Source organism: Macrosteles quadrilineatus, unplaced genomic scaffold, assembly GCF_028750875.1.
Source record: "Macrosteles quadrilineatus isolate MER2022 unplaced genomic scaffold, UCM_ALF_1.0 Scaffold_1__1_contigs__length_201487025, whole genome shotgun sequence".
In the NCBI taxonomy this organism is placed as follows: Eukaryota; Metazoa; Arthropoda; class Insecta; order Hemiptera; family Cicadellidae; genus Macrosteles; species Macrosteles quadrilineatus.
Window position 1 is genome coordinate 180,750,215 of NW_026542594.1, and position 18,283 is coordinate 180,768,497.

At 35.2% G+C, this 18,283-nt stretch overlaps 2 protein-coding genes across 2 annotated transcripts in view; one reads left to right on the forward strand and one right to left on the reverse strand.

The window, feature by feature from the left end:
- LOC128991021 (ADP-ribosylation factor-binding protein GGA1-like) overlaps positions 1-6,491 on the forward strand; it is a 41,674-nt gene extending 35,183 nt beyond the window's left edge. Inside the window, exons 13-15 of the mRNA XM_054413733.1 lie at positions 698-861; positions 1,395-1,505; positions 4,384-6,491. Of these exons, the coding sequence (XP_054269708.1) occupies positions 698-861; positions 1,395-1,505; positions 4,384-4,482 (374 nt within the window). The 3' untranslated portion in view covers positions 4,483-6,491. The remainder of the gene's footprint in view (positions 1-697; positions 862-1,394; positions 1,506-4,383) is intronic.
- A 2,452-nt stretch (positions 6,492-8,943) lies between these two features.
- On the reverse strand, positions 8,944-17,884 carry LOC128991030 (60S ribosomal protein L10). Its single transcript, XM_054413745.1, has 6 exons — positions 17,783-17,884; positions 17,635-17,662; positions 12,056-12,221; positions 10,451-10,590; positions 9,795-9,957; positions 8,944-9,155 (listed from the first exon to the last, which is right to left on the reverse strand). The coding sequence occupies exons 2-6, from the start codon at positions 17,655-17,657 to the stop codon at positions 8,988-8,990; spliced, it is 660 nt and encodes a 219-aa protein (XP_054269720.1). The 5' UTR covers positions 17,658-17,662; positions 17,783-17,884; the 3' UTR covers positions 8,944-8,987.
- Positions 17,885-18,283: the final 399 nt, after the last annotated feature.

An 18,283-nucleotide genomic window follows, 5' to 3' on the forward strand; every position in this document is an offset into this window, starting at 1 on the left:
CCCTCAAATTTGTGTGGATACGCTGGTGCTTGGACCTGTCTCTTTCACACGGTAGTCTGAGATGCTAGTTCAACAAACACCCAAAAGTAGATTTTTCTATCAGTGATTTTCCAACATGAAACTTCTTCTGACTAATTCAGCTTATATTATTAAAAATTTCAATTTGTTGTCAAAAAACCAATTCAAGCTAGTAGTTTTTAATTGTATTAAATGGTCTATACCGAACAGTGTCCAGTGTTTCAAACCTAAAAGTTTATACCTTTTTTTGTGGGAACTTTCAAACTAGTTGTGACCAAAGCCTATGTGTTTTGTTGGAAGAAATTATCTTATGTAATGACCATGGAGACATTACTGATATCGTGGTATATATTAATTTTCAAACGAATAATCTTATCAGATTTCGAAATTTGTTTGATGTTCCTTTTTCTTGAATACTTCTTCAACCAAACTTGCTATTATACAAAGCTATGGGAGTTAAAAATTCGTTGTAAAATGCTCTATTCATCAGAATGAATGATACCTCAACAAGTGAGTTTTCAAGCATTTAAAATTGAATTTATTGACACTAAAGGCAATATGTAAAAGTAAAATTCCGGTCAATGCTTGTGGCTATTTAAAATCATGCATAATATTCTTTATTTTATTGCACTGTCAACTAACAATGAAAGTACTTCAGTATTTTATGTGGACGTTGTAGGCAGTTTACCTCCGCTGACTGTAGTAGAAGAGCGAGGCATCTCCGTCAAGATCCACTTTGGCAGAGACAGTCCTCGGCCCGACGTCTCTGTGTTTGTCGTCACCACCACTAGCAGCAGTCAGTTCCCAGTCACCGATTACCTGTTTCAAGCCATTGTACCCAAGGTATTGTCAGAAGTTATGTGGTACTGATTATTATTGGGCCAAGAACTCTGGGTAACTCATAGTAATTAGTCCGTATATCGTGCTCTTTGTACTCATCAAATGCCAGGATAAGTCAATGATGTTTTTACTTTTTTTTATTTTTACAGCATTGGGGTTGTACTATTTCGTTATAGTTAGAAGACATACTAAATAATTACAAATTAAAATCGTTTGAGCCTTTTTTGTGTTCCTGAAATCTACTGCAGGTGTAGTCTGTTGCTCTGCACACATCTACACGGAGACATTACTTCAAAAACCACTTTTTTGGGGGTTCATCGGGCCCAAAACAGATAATGCTACACTTTCTCCTTACACTCAGCCTATTTGTAAGGGGGGGGGGGGCAGTATGCATATATTTGGATTTGTTAAACCATAAATCATTAGTTATCAATGGATTTAATCCCAATACTTTTTCATATCAGATAAAGATTTACTTGAGTTACTTTTGATGGGAGTTCATGAGACCAGTTGTCACTGTAGTTTGATGTTTGTAGGGGTGCAAGTTGAAGCTGCAGCCTCCGTCCAGCACTGAGTTACCAGCTCACAACCCCTTCCTACCTCCAGCTGCAATCACTCAGGTCATGTTGATAGCCAGCTCTACAAGGGTGAGTCTGGTAGACCTACTGTCGGGGAAAAAAGTTTAGCCACTCGAGTTTGGAGCTCTACAGAAAAGTAACCAACTAACTTAGAAAAACACGTAGTATATCTAAATTTTCGTTGTTTTATTCTACGTTTCCCTGTGAAAACAAAATTTTTTTAGCTTGTTTAGGAAATTTTTTATGACAGTCGAAAGGTAAAAACTGCCTGTTTTTTTTAGAGTACCAAAAACCATCGTATGACTTTGAAAATTCGCACAATGTAAACTAAACGGCAGAACTTTATCAAACTTTAATACAATATGGACACATATATAATGAATTAATTTGTGTAGTTTCAGAATTTTTACCCTACCCAAAAAGTTTTTGTTGTAACTTTTGTAAATCAACTTTTTATCAAAAACGGCAAACGCTAGAGAAAAAATTAAAAGCTTGTTTCGAAGGTGATTGTTTTTGTATTTGAAATACTGATACTGCTCAACCAAATTGTTACGCATGTCATTTATATAAATTAACAAAAAACTGGATGATCTCGCGCCTGCAAGGGGTGCAAACGCCATCGCTCGCTCAGGAATCCAGTGCAGTGTTGCCACGATGGACCTTGACCGAGCGTAAGGTGATTCACGCAGTGTGTGTCACAGACTGACTCACAGGAAATATCATGTTTTGCATTCATCCAAATGGTCGAAAGTATTACCACCCCAAATATAGGTGCTAAATCTAAATTGTCAGATTGGGAATATGCAATGATTGTCAGTGCTATATGTTTTTTTTTAGAAGTGAGGGAGTGACGTTGGAGGTCCAAAGCCATCATTAGAAAAGGTGATAGGAAATGGTAATTAATAATAACTGCTGTTCAGTTTTGACTCAACAGTTCGCAGCCCATCGCTGCTCAGTGTCCAGGTGTTCAATTTGGCAACACTGTATGGGGTATGCACCCAGTCAGAGCCGGTGGCGGTATGGAAGTGCCTTATTCGGCCTCTGCACTATCCAAATTAAATTTTAACTTATATAAATAATATGCGTAACAATTTGGTTGAGCAGTATCAATATTTCAAATACAAAAACAATCACCTTCGAAACAAGCTTTTAATTTTTTTTCTAGCGTTTGCCGTTTTTGAGAAAAAGTAATTTACAAAAGTTAGAACAAAAACTTTTTGGGTAGAGTATAAATTCTTAAACTACACAAATTAATTCATTATATATGTGTCTATATTGTATTAAAGTTTGATAAGGTTCTGACGATTAGTTTACATTGTGCGAATTTTCAAAGTCATAAGATGGTTTTTGATACTCTAAAAACAGGGAGTTTTTACCTTCCGACTGTCATAAAAAATTTCCTAAACGAGCTAAAAATTTTTTGTTTTCACAGGAATACGTAGAATAAAACAACGAAAATTTAGATATACTACGTGTTTTTCTAAGTTAGTTTGGTAACTTTTCTGTAGAGCTCTAAACTCGAGTGTCTAAACTTTTTTCCCCGACAGTAGAGTAGGTGTGTGCGATGCATCGAAATTCCGATTCGATGCATCAAATCGCGATTTGATTCTGCGGGGGTAAAAACAATTTGATTCATGGGGGAGTCAGTATCCATATATGAAAAACACCTGCAGAAAGTCAATGCAATACCCGCAATTTAATGTTTCCTCTGTACCTTACCTCTCTGTATCTTACCCTTTTCATTCTAAACAATCAGTCATAATCAGTCAATCATTGATTTCAAAGATAACATACAGTAGACTCTCAGTAATCCGGCAGATATAGGACCGTGATACTGCTAGATTAGTGAAAATGCCGGTTTACTGGAATGTTATCAATAAAAACACTTGAAACTTGTCTCCAAAGATCGCAACCGCTATTCCCGCGATTGGGCATGATAACAATGACGTTTCCGTAATCGTAGGAGACGATGATAACGTCTACACGTCCACGGGTGATGATCAGAATTTATCGTGGAATACAACGATAATGTCATCTAACGGCCAAGGAAGATGTATATGATTTTGCCGCAATGGCACAAGACAACGATGACGATTCCGTGACCGCGGGAGTGGATGATGAGGTTTACACGGCCGCGGGAGATTTTGCCTCGATCGTGGAATATAACGATAATGTCTAAACAGGTGGGGGAGTTGTTCATAATTTTGCCGCAATCACAAAAGACTACAATGATGTTTCTGTGTTTGCGGGAGGCGATGATAATGTCTAAACGGCCGCGGGAGATGTCATGATTTTCTACTATTGCAAAAGACGACAATGACCGTGGTAGTGGATGATGATGTCTACACGGCCGCGGGAGATAATAAGAATTTTCACACGATCGCGGAAGACTTCCCCTGTCAAAAGACACCTGGAGTGGCGCAGTGCCGGATTAGGGAGAGTCTACTCTCGTTTTGGTGGTGCAACAGCCTAGATTAGAGCGTGATTTGGACTGTGACATCATTCACAATAAGCCTCCAACCATTTCTAAGACTAGCTACATAACTAAAATACTCCTCTCCTCCCTCTTGGCTTTATAGTTTACTCTCTTCAACAATTTGGCTATTCACAACTCTCTTTTTACCATGCAGATTTTATATCAATAGAATTCCATACACTCAATGAATGAAACTCATTTATTTTTTAGTTCAATGATAGTATTAGTGATTGGATAAGATTGTGTCTCACTGCTATTTTAGGAGTTGCATTGTAAACCATACATTTAGTGGTTGTGTTTGAATGGATATAAGTTTCAAGGTTTTTGTAAAATGTTATCCACACTAAGTGAATTAAGAGATTTTTGTTAGATGAACTAAAACACAATAAATGAGGCTTCTATAGGTCCTGAAAAATAAAAAGTTATCAGTAATTTCTATTGATGTAATGTGACCACTATTTTTTTTTTCAGGAACCAATTTTACTGAGAGTTGTTGTCAGCTTTAATATGGACGATGAAACCGTCACAGAAATGAAAGAAATAGAATCATTCTCCCTCTCCAGCTCATGAGGTTAAGATTTTCTTCGTTTGTAAATAGTTTGCCGCAAATGCATTGTGAATCACTGCTGTAAAAATGTATAATTATTCGTATAAAAACGTTAACTATAGAATTATTGAAACAAATATAATGGATTTGCAATTTATTTTTATGTAACATTATTAATGTTTATTTGACTGTTTTTGTATACAACTAATTATCAAGACATTAAACAGATAACGATTACAAGGAAGTTTGGCTGGCCAAAATTATGTAAAGACTTGAATTCTTATGAAAAGGGAGCGTAACCAATATATTTTTCACTTATGTAAATTTGTTGATTCGATACTGTCCTTTGTCATTAATGGTGGACCTTACAAAATACTGTGATTTCACAGATTATTTGATAAGATATTTATTGAATAGCAAAGGCTAGAAGTTATGGACTATAAATAAAAACTCACATTAAAAATTAAGATTGAAGACCTCTTTGTCGTGTACTTTCCAACAGCCTGTTTTAATGTATTTTTTTATGAATTGTCATATTGTGCTATAATTAGTCATAAAATAAAATACTGTAGCATTGTGATTCTATCAGGGGGATGTAATATTTGGTTTCGTTTACCTTGGCAAAGCTGCTTCAAATTTTGATATTTTGGAGGCTCAGGAAAAATAAGCTTTGTTGGCTGGAAAGGTTGGAGTGAATAGTCTATCTACCATTGTCTTTGTCAACTGCAATTATATTTCTAATACTATTGTAAAATATGAAGCCTCTTTGGATGTCTGATTATGTTCAAGTGCCCTGATGTCATTTAAATGCTTCTCTTATGTTAATTTTACACTGTGCGCCTTAAGAGTTAAAATTTGTAGTTAGCGGAAAACTCAAAATAAATATCTTAAGGTGACAACATATCTTGTTTAGGTGCTGTGTTTCTTGGACGAGTTGAATTTTGAATAACTTCTTGAATTTTAAAGTTTTTATTGATTATAAATAATTTGGTTTTCCACTATAAATTTTTTAAATTATTTGAATTAAATTATCTCCTAACTTCCATGTAGGTTATTTAAAAGAGAGTTACACAGTCTTAGAATTATGTTTTTGTAAACTAACTTTTCAATGTTTTATTATTTTAAGTATTTACTGTGCAATCAACCATGTTGTCCTCATGTCATTCCATTCCATACCATTGTTGTTATATTGTTTGTTCTAGTTTGTTGATGTATTTGCAAGTTTATGAGAGTTTAAATGTTCATTATCAGATAATGTTTTATGTTTACTTTAGTTGTGAATTATTTTATCATACAGCTATGTAGTGTACTGACAATGAATACAAACCCTTTAAGAAGTGAAATGCTTATGGAGAATAGTCAGACTGGAATTTTGCCGTCGAAATGAGCTTTGTGGGGCCGCCGCTAGAATCGCTTGTGCAGCGGACACGCTACTATATCTCTCTCTCTTTCTAAACCGATTCTTTGTCTCACTAAATGTCATTCAGTCATCTGACTTGACCGCACGCTCGTGATAGTCTACCTAGCGGCGGCCACAGGAACTAACCAAAATTCAATCCCGGACTGAATTTTTAACAAAGGCATTGCGCTTCTTAAGGTGTTTGTATTCATTGGTACTGATCAGTGCCACCATGTGTTTTTTTTAGTTTAGTAGGCTACAGTAGTTAGTTAACTGTTTCCTTTAGATCAACCTTAATTTTATGAATTTGTTCAGCTTTAAGGCATCACTTCTAGGTGACTTTAGTAATAAATTGTTATGAGAAAATGTAAAACTGATATGTTAATATTGTAAGGTTTTTGACCTTAAACAAATTTGTTGTGATCTCTTGTTACTTAATTTAAAAATATCATAAACCCCAATCTTACGAGCTTTAAGCTTTATGTAATTGATCTGATAGAATTTGTCTTATCATGTCCGGTCTTCAAGTTGTGTTAGTATTATTTATTGACTAATTAGTTTTAATCTTGCAATGAAACTGAAGTATTAATGCTTGTATACTGTACTTAGAAAGAAATCATCATAGACTAATAATTGTGTCTTCTTTTATATCCTCATTCTTTCTTGTTTAAATGATTTTTTTGGATAGTAATATTAAATTAATATAAAATGAACATTGTTTTAATGATTTTCTATTTACAGAATTTTTTCACTAAATAAGTACACACAAGATTTACTAAATTACATATATTACTTTTGCTTCCATTGCTGCTAGCCATTCACACAAGTTATCTTTGTTTCTCAGCTTTTGTTCTTTAGCTCATGAGCAGTTCCTTATACAGCCTACAAAGTAACTTCATCCTCTTATTTGTTTTCCTTTTTTGGATTTAAAAACCTCCACTTCCAACTTAAGTATTTCATCCTCCAATTTTCGCTTTATCAAGGAGGAAATTCCTTCTTTAACATGAATAAAATGTTAACCTACAAGCTTGAGTTTTCATAAAAACTTCATGTAACTTTTTTAGGACCAAATTGAATGTTATTAACTGTCATATTGCAAAAGTGAAACAATCCTCTACCTTAAATTATTTTTGTTGTTTATTCATAATTAATTAAAAACCATTGTGATAAATTAGTATTTTTAGGTTTGATTGCAAGAGAATCACGTTGATAGCTTCTTCCCTTTAGAAATAAGGGCTTTTTCTTGAATTTGTTGCCACCAAAGTTAGAGAAAATATGGTCTACACAGTAAGAAATGTTATCCTTAGTTAATGGCATTCGATTATTGACAACCAATATTTAAGGGAATAAATCAGTTGCTACATCTTGTCTGTACACAAGTTCAACCTTTAAGGTAATTTCTTGTGTACATTACACTAGATGTAGTGTATTTGTTTCTAAGCTTGTCTCGTGGCAGAACATTTCAGGTGTTGTCCTATTCTGCTGTTCTCAATAAAAATTTTGCACAGGATTGAAAGTGTAAAGATGCCTTGAACATTAGAACCTGGGTTATCAGGGGTAATTGGAGGGAGGGAGACCACGAATAATTTGATAACACGAATGATCTTATCTGTTACAAAAATATATAACAAACCCATAAAACACTGTACCGTATAAATAGATATTAATTTGGCATTTTCATAGCGCGTCTCAAATTTGGCAATAGCTAGCCAATGACCAATAAATCACGTAATTACAAAACAGTAGAAAGTCTAGTAAGCTACTGCAAGTGAAAGGCTACCCACCTATACCGGCGTTTCAGGACAGAGGAATGTCAATAATGATAAGCTATCCATCATTTATGTCCCTGTAGTTGAAAACATTCATATAAAAAACCAATAAAAACGTTAGACAACTAATTTTACGCTCGAGATGAATGTGTTTACGTCACAATAAACATAAATATTGTCCAATTGACGGCACTAGCCTTGTCTTGTGATTGGCTGCTGCCAACTGCAAACTTTCGCGATCCAGACTTCACTTACTCAGCAGGCCTGCTTCGGCGGGAGTATTATTTATCAACTTTAAACAGTAGCCATGGTTACTTATTAAGTTATCCAATCACAGGCTACTAAGTTGCCATGGTTAATGATCACCCAACAGGGCCGGCGAGAGCCGTCACATGCCCCTTATTTTCCTGATTTAGTGCCCAGCCGCCTCCGTGCCGTTTTGTTACACATACAAAATACATTTTAAAAATGCATGGTAGTTTGATTAATTCTTGTGCTCACAGTTGCAACTTTATTCTATTAAAAAATTACTAAGTGAACTGAAAAACCATGCTTAATGTTTTTACTATTAGCAGTGTTAAATGTCCAGAAAAGATTTTACATTTGATCGGGTCGGGCCCCCTTCAGAGCCCAGGGCCCCAGCCCTGTCACCCAATCACTGCCTACTAAACTTTAACTTGTCATCAGTCTCCTTACCCCAATGAGAGCTATTGTAACAGCTCACAGCAGGGTGTAAGGAGCATAAGATAAGTTCAACCTTGACTCCATCTTGGAGATCTTGTATTTATTTGTTCTTCCGTTTGATTTTAGTCAAAGAGCAGGGATGTTTAAAAGACAATGATGTGGGAGCCTTAAAATGCATATCAATAAGGGGCCGAAATTGTTGAATGCCATGCATTTGAACACACTAGGATATAAAAATACAGTAGAACCCCGGTTAACCGAAACGGTTCCATAAAATAATACAGAGCTAAAATATAATTAATACGTAATGTAAAATGCTGTAATAACTTCAGTTGTTTAGTTTGAAGTATATTCTAACCCATAGCTGAAATTTCTTAACACACAGACAATGTCTTAATAGTTAATAGTTATTGTTTTAAATTCATTTTCCAACTCACCGTGGTAATACATACATAATATTTAGCATGATGGATTAACCGAAAAAAATTGGTTATCTGAAACGGTTCTACTCTCTTTATTTCGGTTAACCGGGGTTCTACTTTAATACCATTTTAGTAAATTTATACACCTAACTTTTAGCACCTTTCATAATTCAGATGGTATAGTTGAAGTAGAAAATAAAACACAGACTGTAACAAATTTCACATTATTTGTTTATTAAAATAAACGACATAATTTAACACGGCATCAGCTCGTGCTGGTTCTTCTTCCAAATTTCCAGAGATCCGTGCTCGGGACGGTACTTGACGTTGCAGCCGTCGTTCTCCAGTCTGTTGTCAGCTTTGAGCTGCTCGTACGTATCTCTGTCGTACTTGGTGAAACCCCACTTCTTGGAAACGTAGATCTAAAAAAAACATGGTTTGTTATGATTTTTTTTTAAAATTGGAACTTGAGATTGGTCAAATTTTCACCATTGTTCAATAGTTACCAGAAACAGAAATCAAATTTCCCAAGTTTTAATTGAGAAATAAAAAAAAAATATATTGTTACCACACATTTAAATAGGTTGTAACCTACTGCTTTCTTCATACACTGGTAAAATTATCCTGCTAATATAATTTAACATATTTCTGACAAGATAATTTTAAATTTGTTTGACTCTACATTAATATCAACCCCTAACGACTCCACAATACAATTTTGGTTTAGTTTGTAAAAAGTACATAAAACAATTAGGTTTTTTATACTTTATAAAGGTGAAATAAAATTGAATGTTTAATATCCTACACTCAATTCCATTCATACTTGGCTTAAAATACCTAACTTTGTATGGTCGCCATTTCATTGAAAAGTATTAAAGTAAGTATTAAGTATGATTAATTTACTACATATTTGAAGAATCCACACAGCAGCCTACACAAATAATACATTACCTCAGCAAGGGTTTGATAAAATTGATTAGAACAAGACTAAAAGCTACTAATTTAATGTTCAAAATACCGTATAATAATTGATGGAAAATTGAATACAAAGTTCAACTAACCTTCTGACGACCGGGGAACTTGAACTTAGCACGACGCAGAGCCTCAATGACTGACGCCTTGTAACGGTCGCTGGAGCGGACGCTCATGATTGGCTGACCGATCCTCACTCGGGCGACTGTCCCTTGGGGCTTACCAAACGCTCCTCTCATCCCAGTCTGGAGCCTAAGGTCAAACAATTACAAACCACTAATTATTGGACCAGTAAGTTAGAAAACTATCTCTTCCTTAGTTGAAAATGGTAACAGTGAATTATACTAATATTTTGTGTATATAGGTAGTGTAAGTTTTTCATCTCTTGTGCCAGTTCTGATTCTTGCGCGCACAGTAAGCCTGCTATACTCACAAACAATCCTAAACCACCAATGTTATTTTAAAGATTTAAATATATTAAATCTAAATGGCAATAAAATCATGCCTTCTAGCACAATGCAAGTTGGATGTGGTAAATAAAATAAAAACTTTGAATAATTTAGTTATAACATAAAACTGTTACTTTGCTAAATATAAATCCTGCACCTTACCCGCTCAAACTTACTCATGTTTTACAATGTAGTTAATAATAAAGAAATCAAGGAAAGTTAACTTACAGGTTGTGTTATGAAAGCTTAATTCCAATTTGCCAAAGTACCTATGTTAATGAACAGATTTCACCCACCTATCAGCTCCAGCGCAGGACAACATCTTGTTGATGCGGATGACGTGGAAGGGATGGAGTCGCATCCTGATGTGGAACTGGTCCTTACCGCAGTTCTTGACCATGTACTTGTTGGCACAGATACGGCCGGCTTCCAGAGCCTGAAAAACAAGCGGAGTTATTGGTAAATTAACTGCAAATATTTATTAATCAAGCAGTTAACTTTACACTGATCATTGGGTCTGCGTAGCATGACAAGCAGGACTGGAGTAGTTGTGTTCAGTGTGTATACTGGCAATATACACTTAATACTGTACACTCATCACAATAAGCAAATTGTAGGTGTTTTATGTAAAAAATTGTTAAGTTCAGTAGATGAAATATTTAACAAAAAATGAACATTACAGTAGACCCCCTCTTAACCGACCTCGTATTAACCGATAATCGGACTATCCGCCGTTGATCGTAAAATAATACAGTTTCATGGTGAGGTAGCCTCTGGATCACTAAATTTAAGCTAAATGGTTTAAGTTACCTGGCTTCGTCAAGTGATCCTTCTTCAGTATTACACTACTATAGAGTGTAATAGTCGATTTAAGTGTATCGACGAATCTAACCAAATTGGTTAGATGACCTATTGACGTTTTTGTTAATCTGAAGATGGACTTATTTTCAAGTCCGAAACTATAGTAGTGTAATACTGAAGAAGGATCACTTGACGAAGCCAGGTAACTTAAACCATTTAGCCTAATACAGTTTGTTTTAACCGACCTTGCTTTGAGAGCAGCTCGGTTTAACCGCCGCTTTCTAGGAATCTCGGCATTTCCGCTCCCACGCTGGGCGATGAGAACTGAACCATACGCTTATCTCCACAGGATATGACTAACAATAAGTTATTTTGTGATGATCACAAAAAATATAGCATAAACCTATTGTCAGTTTGTCATCATCGTTCGTAGCTCGAGCACATCTGATCTGATTTGTCATCTGTGCAGCAAATTTATAACATCATAAAGTGCGTTACGATTTTGAAACTGATTATCTTATCGCTGGAGTAAACAAACAACGCAACTTGTAGGGAGGGCAGGGAAGGGGTGTTAACAACTCCAAGGTCAAGATAGTTTTTGTGCCTCGAGCCTCCAGTGAGAGGCTATAAATAAACGTCCTGTCTTGTAACAAAATGGTCGCTTGTATCTTTAATGACGACAAAAGGTTCTTTACTGTATTACGATGTATTTGGAAAGCATTAATTAATACATTACAGTAGTAAAGTTATTAAAATAGGAATTTTATTGACTCTTGCCTAGTATTAAAATATATTCACTGAAAGTAGGCCTATTTGACTTATCCGTGATTTGTGTTTATTTGTGACATTTCTATCAATATGAAAAAGGAGATAAGAGTAGTTTATTTTATAAATAATGCAAGTATGACTTCAAAATAATGATTATATAATTCCAAATGAATAGCACTTTATTATGTTATGATTTTAGGGATTGCCCGTTTTATCCGACCTTTTGAATCATCCGACCTAGGTCCGGTCCCATTAGGGTCGGTTAAGGTCTACTGTACTAGGTAAAAAAACAAAACAACTCTCAAATAGGTACTCAGGTTGGCCTAACTTACCTCAGAGGAAAGCTGTTCATATTCATCAGAGACAAGATGAACGCAGAGTGGGAAATCTTCCACACGAGCTTTCTTCTTTCCCAGATCAAAGATCCTGATCTTAGGGTCAGGCACACCACGACAAAACCTTGACTTGGGGTAAGGCTTGTTTTTGCAGTAACGATAACTGAAACATTACAAGGTCAAGTAACTTAGTAGGCCTAACTGATCATCATTGATCAATAGATCCACCAGAAACCAACAAGATCTGTTCAACTAATGGTTAGTTCTCTGTTAAACACAGACAAAAACAGCATTTGACAGCTAGGAATGGCCTTTATTACACATACATACTTTTAAACATTCATTGGATACAGTTCCGCAGAGAACCTACAATATAAGTTTTAGGTACCTTATTATCGCAGGCTGTTTTATGGACAAGAACCGCCAATGCCAATAACAAATAATTTTCTAGTATATCTTAGACAGAACAAAGGATAATAAATTTTCATTAGGCTATTTAAATAAGAATGAAAAAAATGACTGAACATCGACAGTTTAATCGCACTAACTAATCTTAATCAGAACTTTTAGCCTACATGATAAAATCAAAATAGTCCAAACACTGGTTAGGTAGGCCTAATTAGGCATATTAAATGACTGATACTTAAACGGATTAAGTTTATTAACTTACACAAAACACTTTTTTTCCATTAAGATTGTGAGCCCTGAATTATTAGCCTTAGCCATGGGTAAGTAAAAGTGCACATCCCCTGAATTGTGATACTCGAAGTAGGCCATGAAGTTAGTTTACAGTTGATATGGGTTATTTCTTAGTAAAGAAAAAAGAGAAAAATATGCCTAATGACTGACAATTTGTTTACAAAGTTGATATGGTAAATTTATTAGTAAAGAAAAAGAGAGAAATAGGCCTAACATTCCCGAAAAGAAAAATCTACAAAAGAAATTACTTGGAGATAACATAGACGTAGCCTAACTTAGAAGTTCATTAAATAGGTAGGCCTAACTTACTTCAATATTGAACTGTAGTATTACCGATACATTATTTCATACTCCAAGAACTTAACATTTAATAAAATACCCTAACCTAACCAAAACTGTCCATTAAGGAACCAGTCCTTACAATAGTAGTTTACGCAATAATCGTGCAAGGATAGTCTTAACGACACAAGTATAAAATTAAAGACGACCTTAAAGGGTAAAGGGTACGACCATTGCGTGGATATGCGTTGACTCACAAACATTGTTTATGAGTCAACGATACAAGCAAAGGCTCTTGTGACTGACTGAATCATATTGGTATAATTGCTTTTGGCAGATTCTAAGCTTTCTCCCGATGTCTGTTACCTAACTTAGTAAGTGACGTTACGCTTTTCATTTTTTTGTGCCGATCATATTGTAGCAGACAGATCACACGAGTAAATTGATGAAAATTATTCATCAGATTCCTTGTTGGGCCATACGCTCAAAGCTAAGTTAACTTATTGATAAAGTGTGAAAGGTGTTTTTCACCCAAAGCCTAACTAACTTATTTGCAAATCCTCATAAAAATAAGAACAAAGTGGTGTTTTTAAAATATTAATAGACCTACACGCAAACCTAACTTTTTCCTCTTTTTTTTATAATTTATTATTTTGTGAGAAATTTTAACCCCACAAAAATTGTTGACAAGTCTTATATAGGTCCAATGCTTTAATTGAAGTTTTAGTTAATCGAAGTTAAGTTTTTGTATGACTTAGTTGAAGTTAAGTCATATAGGCCCTAAGCCTACAGTTATTGTATTGAACCCTTTGAGCGCCATCTAAGGATGCTTTTTTAACCACTTCCTCCTCTATGGGCCAGCACTAATATGCATATATGTGATGCACCAAATGGCCAGGGCAGAATCAGTGTTTTTGCATGTTTTGGCTAAAAGTGCTATAAAATTTGAATTACTTAAGTTAACATAAAAGGATCCGGTTTCCTTTATTTTACATGTGATAAACTGTATTTAAATATACACACATTGTAGGCCTATAGGTATAAAAAAATTGTTTTTTTGGGTAGTGGCCTATAACTTATAACTACCGGTACCATACAAATCAAGTTGTTTAGTTCATACACTATAAGCTTGTTCAGTCTTCTAATGAGAGTAAATATTCCAATTTTGAAGAGTAGCCTATATAAGCTATGACTTAAATAAATAAATTTACTGTGCCAAAATATATGAAAATACGTATTTGATAACCAACGCAATTAACTTTTTTTTAAGAGATTGGCGGCCTCTTCTAACCTTGCATTTGCCCGTCCACATGGACTAACTGCCCGTGCGTAGATCGTGTACAACAAAGCAAGGAGTGAGCCAGTACAGTACAAAAATGATCTGTACTGATAAAATGTTAATCGGCAGTGGTCAGGATCCGAACCCATGACAAAGCCATACAATAGGCTGGTTATTTACTCAGTGAGTCTCACTAATAACTAAAAACATCCACTAAATATTAAAAATATGCACTAAATAATCAAAACATGTATTAAGTTAAGTTATTGATAATGTACCTAAACAACAACATTCAATAACTATTAGGCTGTGCCAGGCGGTGTCAAAGCCATTTGAATTGCTCTTTTTCCCAGTCAAGTATTAGGCCTAGACAGTTAACCCTCCGAGTGTCATGCGTCGCTGCAGCGACGCGTAACGCACTTTGTATAGTGTCGTGCGTCGCTGCAGCGACTCGCGAACACTGTTTACGGCGAAGGCTCTATGACTAACTGAATCGGACTGTACTGGATTGAGTTAGGTATCGTTCTGTCCGTAATATTCTAAGCTTTCTGCAGAGGTCTGTCTCTAAGCACTATTCATTTTAGTTCCGAAAATATTGTAGCAGACAGCTGACTGAGCTGACGTGCGTGTATTTGTAAACAGCTAGGTTACCCTCGGACCGATGACTGATGTGTTTTATTACGTTTATCATTGTTTTAGTGTTAAAAATCAAAAGTAGTGATATACGTGGTGCATTATAAGAAGATTTAAGTGGTTTTGAAGTGCTGGTTGATGATCCTGAAGAAGTAGGTAGTGATATTGATGTAAATTATCAGCCAGATTCCTAGCTATGGTTGGGCTATGCATTCTTAGCTAAACGCTATGTACTGAAATCTGTTTTTTGCCCATAACTTTTTTATTTGCAAATCTACTTCCTTATATTATTATAGATTTGTAATCCTCATAAAATTTAGAACAAAGTGGCTATTTTCAAATATTTATAGGCCTATAATTTATACAATTTCATTGAGCGCAAACTTATTTTTTTTTGAAAATTTTCGAAATTATACATTTTTTTACCTAAAAAATTTTTTTTTTTTAATCTTCCTTATGTTTTATATATAATATTGAAGCCCAAGATTTTCCAAACAAAATGGTATATAGAACAGTATAATTAACATTGTTTTTAAGCTTCTCAGATCAGTTTTAATAAAACCTTGCAAATGAGCAAAAAATAGGCTGACATTAAGGCCAAAACACGTGACACTCGGAGGGTTAAATATGTTTGTAGAAGCATCCTACATAAGTTATATAAAGTATAAGTTATTCTAGTAGGGAGACTCTTTAGCTTTAATATGGTATGATTTTTAGTAGGCTATTGTCAGTTGTCTCATTTGAGCTCTAAATGAATAAAATCTAATTGCCGATAAATCAGCAGTTGGCGTTTTTAGAATATAGCCTAATGAGATTGCCAATATATCGGCAGTTGGCGCTTAACCCTTGAAAGGTATCGACATACAGCATGACGCTAAGGGTAGGGTATCAATACGTGAATTTGACGTACAGAAGAATTGCATACAGTAAGGTATCATCATACAGTGTGACGCTGAGGGTATCAAAACATAAATTTGACGTACTGCCAGCCATTTTGCTATAGCCTACACAAAGGGTATTGACACGAAAGTTTTACATGCGTTCCAAACCAACTAGCAGGGACATAAAGAAACTAGAGATGGGACGTTCGGATCACTTTACTGATCCGGGTCAACCGGTCTCGTTCACTGTCGCGACCCGTTCAATTGAACCGGTCTGTCGACTGTCAGTCAGCCAGCTTTCATGACATAACGTCCCGCCAGAGTTTGTATCGGAATCGGACATCGGTGAACGAAATGAACGAAACCGGACTAGGACCTTGACATCAGTAAACGAATAGAGTAATAAATAATAATTCATCCTTATAGCGATGTTTAGTTTTTGATTGTAAATGCCTACTTCAGGCCACATATTAGGCTACTATATTATTGGTTCGAGCCTAGGCTTGAAAGTGCCAATCGTCCACTTCTTGTTCCATTAATTCACATTAGTTAGTTCGGTCCGTTCCGTGTCTTTAGTTGCCATTCCGAACGCAATCGGACTTCTTCGGTCATCGGATCTTGGCGAACGAAATGAACGAAAAGACCGAGACCCAAGACCGAACGAAACCAAAGTAAACTACGTGAATCAATCGGACTTCTTCGGTCATCGGATCTTGGCGACGAAATGAACGAAAAGACCGAGACCGAACAAAACCAAAGTAAACTACGTGAATCAATCGGACTTCTTCGGTCATCGGATCTTGGCGAACGAAATGAACGAAAAGACCGAGACCGAACGAAACCAAAGTAAACTACGTAGTCAACACAGAACATATTTTCTATCCTGTATTATTTTCTAGGTTAAATTAAGTCCATATTGATATTTTAAACTCAATAAATAATGTTTTTATTTTTTTTATGAGTAAATATATTAAGATACACGACTTTTCTTATAATAGAGTTTCGTTATAAAAATTAAAACAGTCAGTTGGTTGGGGTGAACGAAATCAGAATTAAACGGGTCTTTTGAATAAGTGTGACCCGGATCACTCGTTCACCTGACTGATACGTTCAAATCGAACGGGTCATGACCGAACGACACATCTCTAAAAGAAACACACTACTACCCAACTTAGGCAGCCATCACAAGGCAAATGACTGCTGAGAACACTGCTAGAAGGATGCGATTGAGCAATAAATGGACCAACATTAAGACCTTAAAACGGGCTGGTTACAAAGTGAATCAGCTAAAAACTTCCTATGCCTTGACTTTCATTGGTTAAAATTAATTCATTTATAATCAAGCTTTTGGTTAAGAAAAATCAACTGTGCCTAGTATTTTTTGACCAAGATCATCCTCAAAATACTTATTGTGCAATGGGCTAGGCCTAGATTATTATACAGTCAAACAGAGCTAAGCGGCCTAGTCACAACATTTATTACATTATTCTCATACCTAGAATCTATTCCTCAACGTGTAAACTAACATGGAATGGATCAATTTAGTCTAGGCCTAAGTAGGAAAATTAATTTAACAATGTTAAGAAATTCAATCAAGAATAAACTCCAAGGCCTAGTTGGCATTATTTAAATCTGTAGCCCTGTTATGGATTTGCCAACTATGAGCAAAAACATCAGCAATTTAGGTCTAAACGAAACAGCTAAAAGTAATTAAAGTGCATAAAATAGTTTCGCCTAGAACTAGTCTGTAGCCTAATGTCTTTCTAATAAACAAGCACTATGACTAGAGAGGTTAGGATTCTTACCATCTAGCAGGGCGTCTCCCCATTTTGCCTGAAAATAAAAGAAGCAATAATTAATTTAATGGTCTCTACAATTGTTAGACAATAAAATATTTAATAAAAATTGAATTTAAAATCGGATTCCAAGAGATAAAGAAATGTTGACACTCACCTCCTTACGGTAGACAAATCCTAGAGGAGGAAGAGGCTTTTTTCGATGAAATGAACTACAGCAACAGCAGTCGTAACAGGAATGAGTAAGAAGTTACAAAATGCAGTGGAGAAATGAAAGCCAGTCTATCTTTACACTAAATATGAATGTGTAACAAAATGAAATTATTAAGCATAATATATATAATTTTAGTACGTGGATTTGTTACTTTGTAAAAGCTTTGATTTGAATATTGGGGCTCTTTTTAGTATTTAGTTGAATTTATTAATTATTATAAAGCAAAATAAAATGTTGTATTTAGTACAATTTATAGTGAAGGCACCATCCATTCAACTGAATTTAAATGGCAAAATAAAAAAACGTACATAAAGTATGTGCGATAAGGGGCCGTCCACACTTCACGGCAAATTTATTAACGTTAAGTCAAAAATTACTTGTTACCTTCCCCTTAGCATAAAACCTATAAGCACTCGTTAAATGTGAGTGAAAATTTAAAAACGT

Excerpts from the sequence above, each read along its gene's own strand:
- LOC128991030 (XM_054413745.1), bottom strand. The coding sequence starts at position 17,657 with ATGGGGAGACGCCCTGCTAGATG. Across the intron at positions 10,591-12,055 it reads ATGAACAGCTTTCCTCTGAG|GCTCTGGAAGCCGGCCGTAT; the intron begins GTAAGTTAGGCC and ends CTTGTTTTTCAG. Across the intron at positions 9,156-9,794 it reads AGTTCCCCGGTCGTCAGAAG|ATCTACGTTTCCAAGAAGTG; the intron begins GTTAGTTGAACT and ends TGTTTTTTTTAG.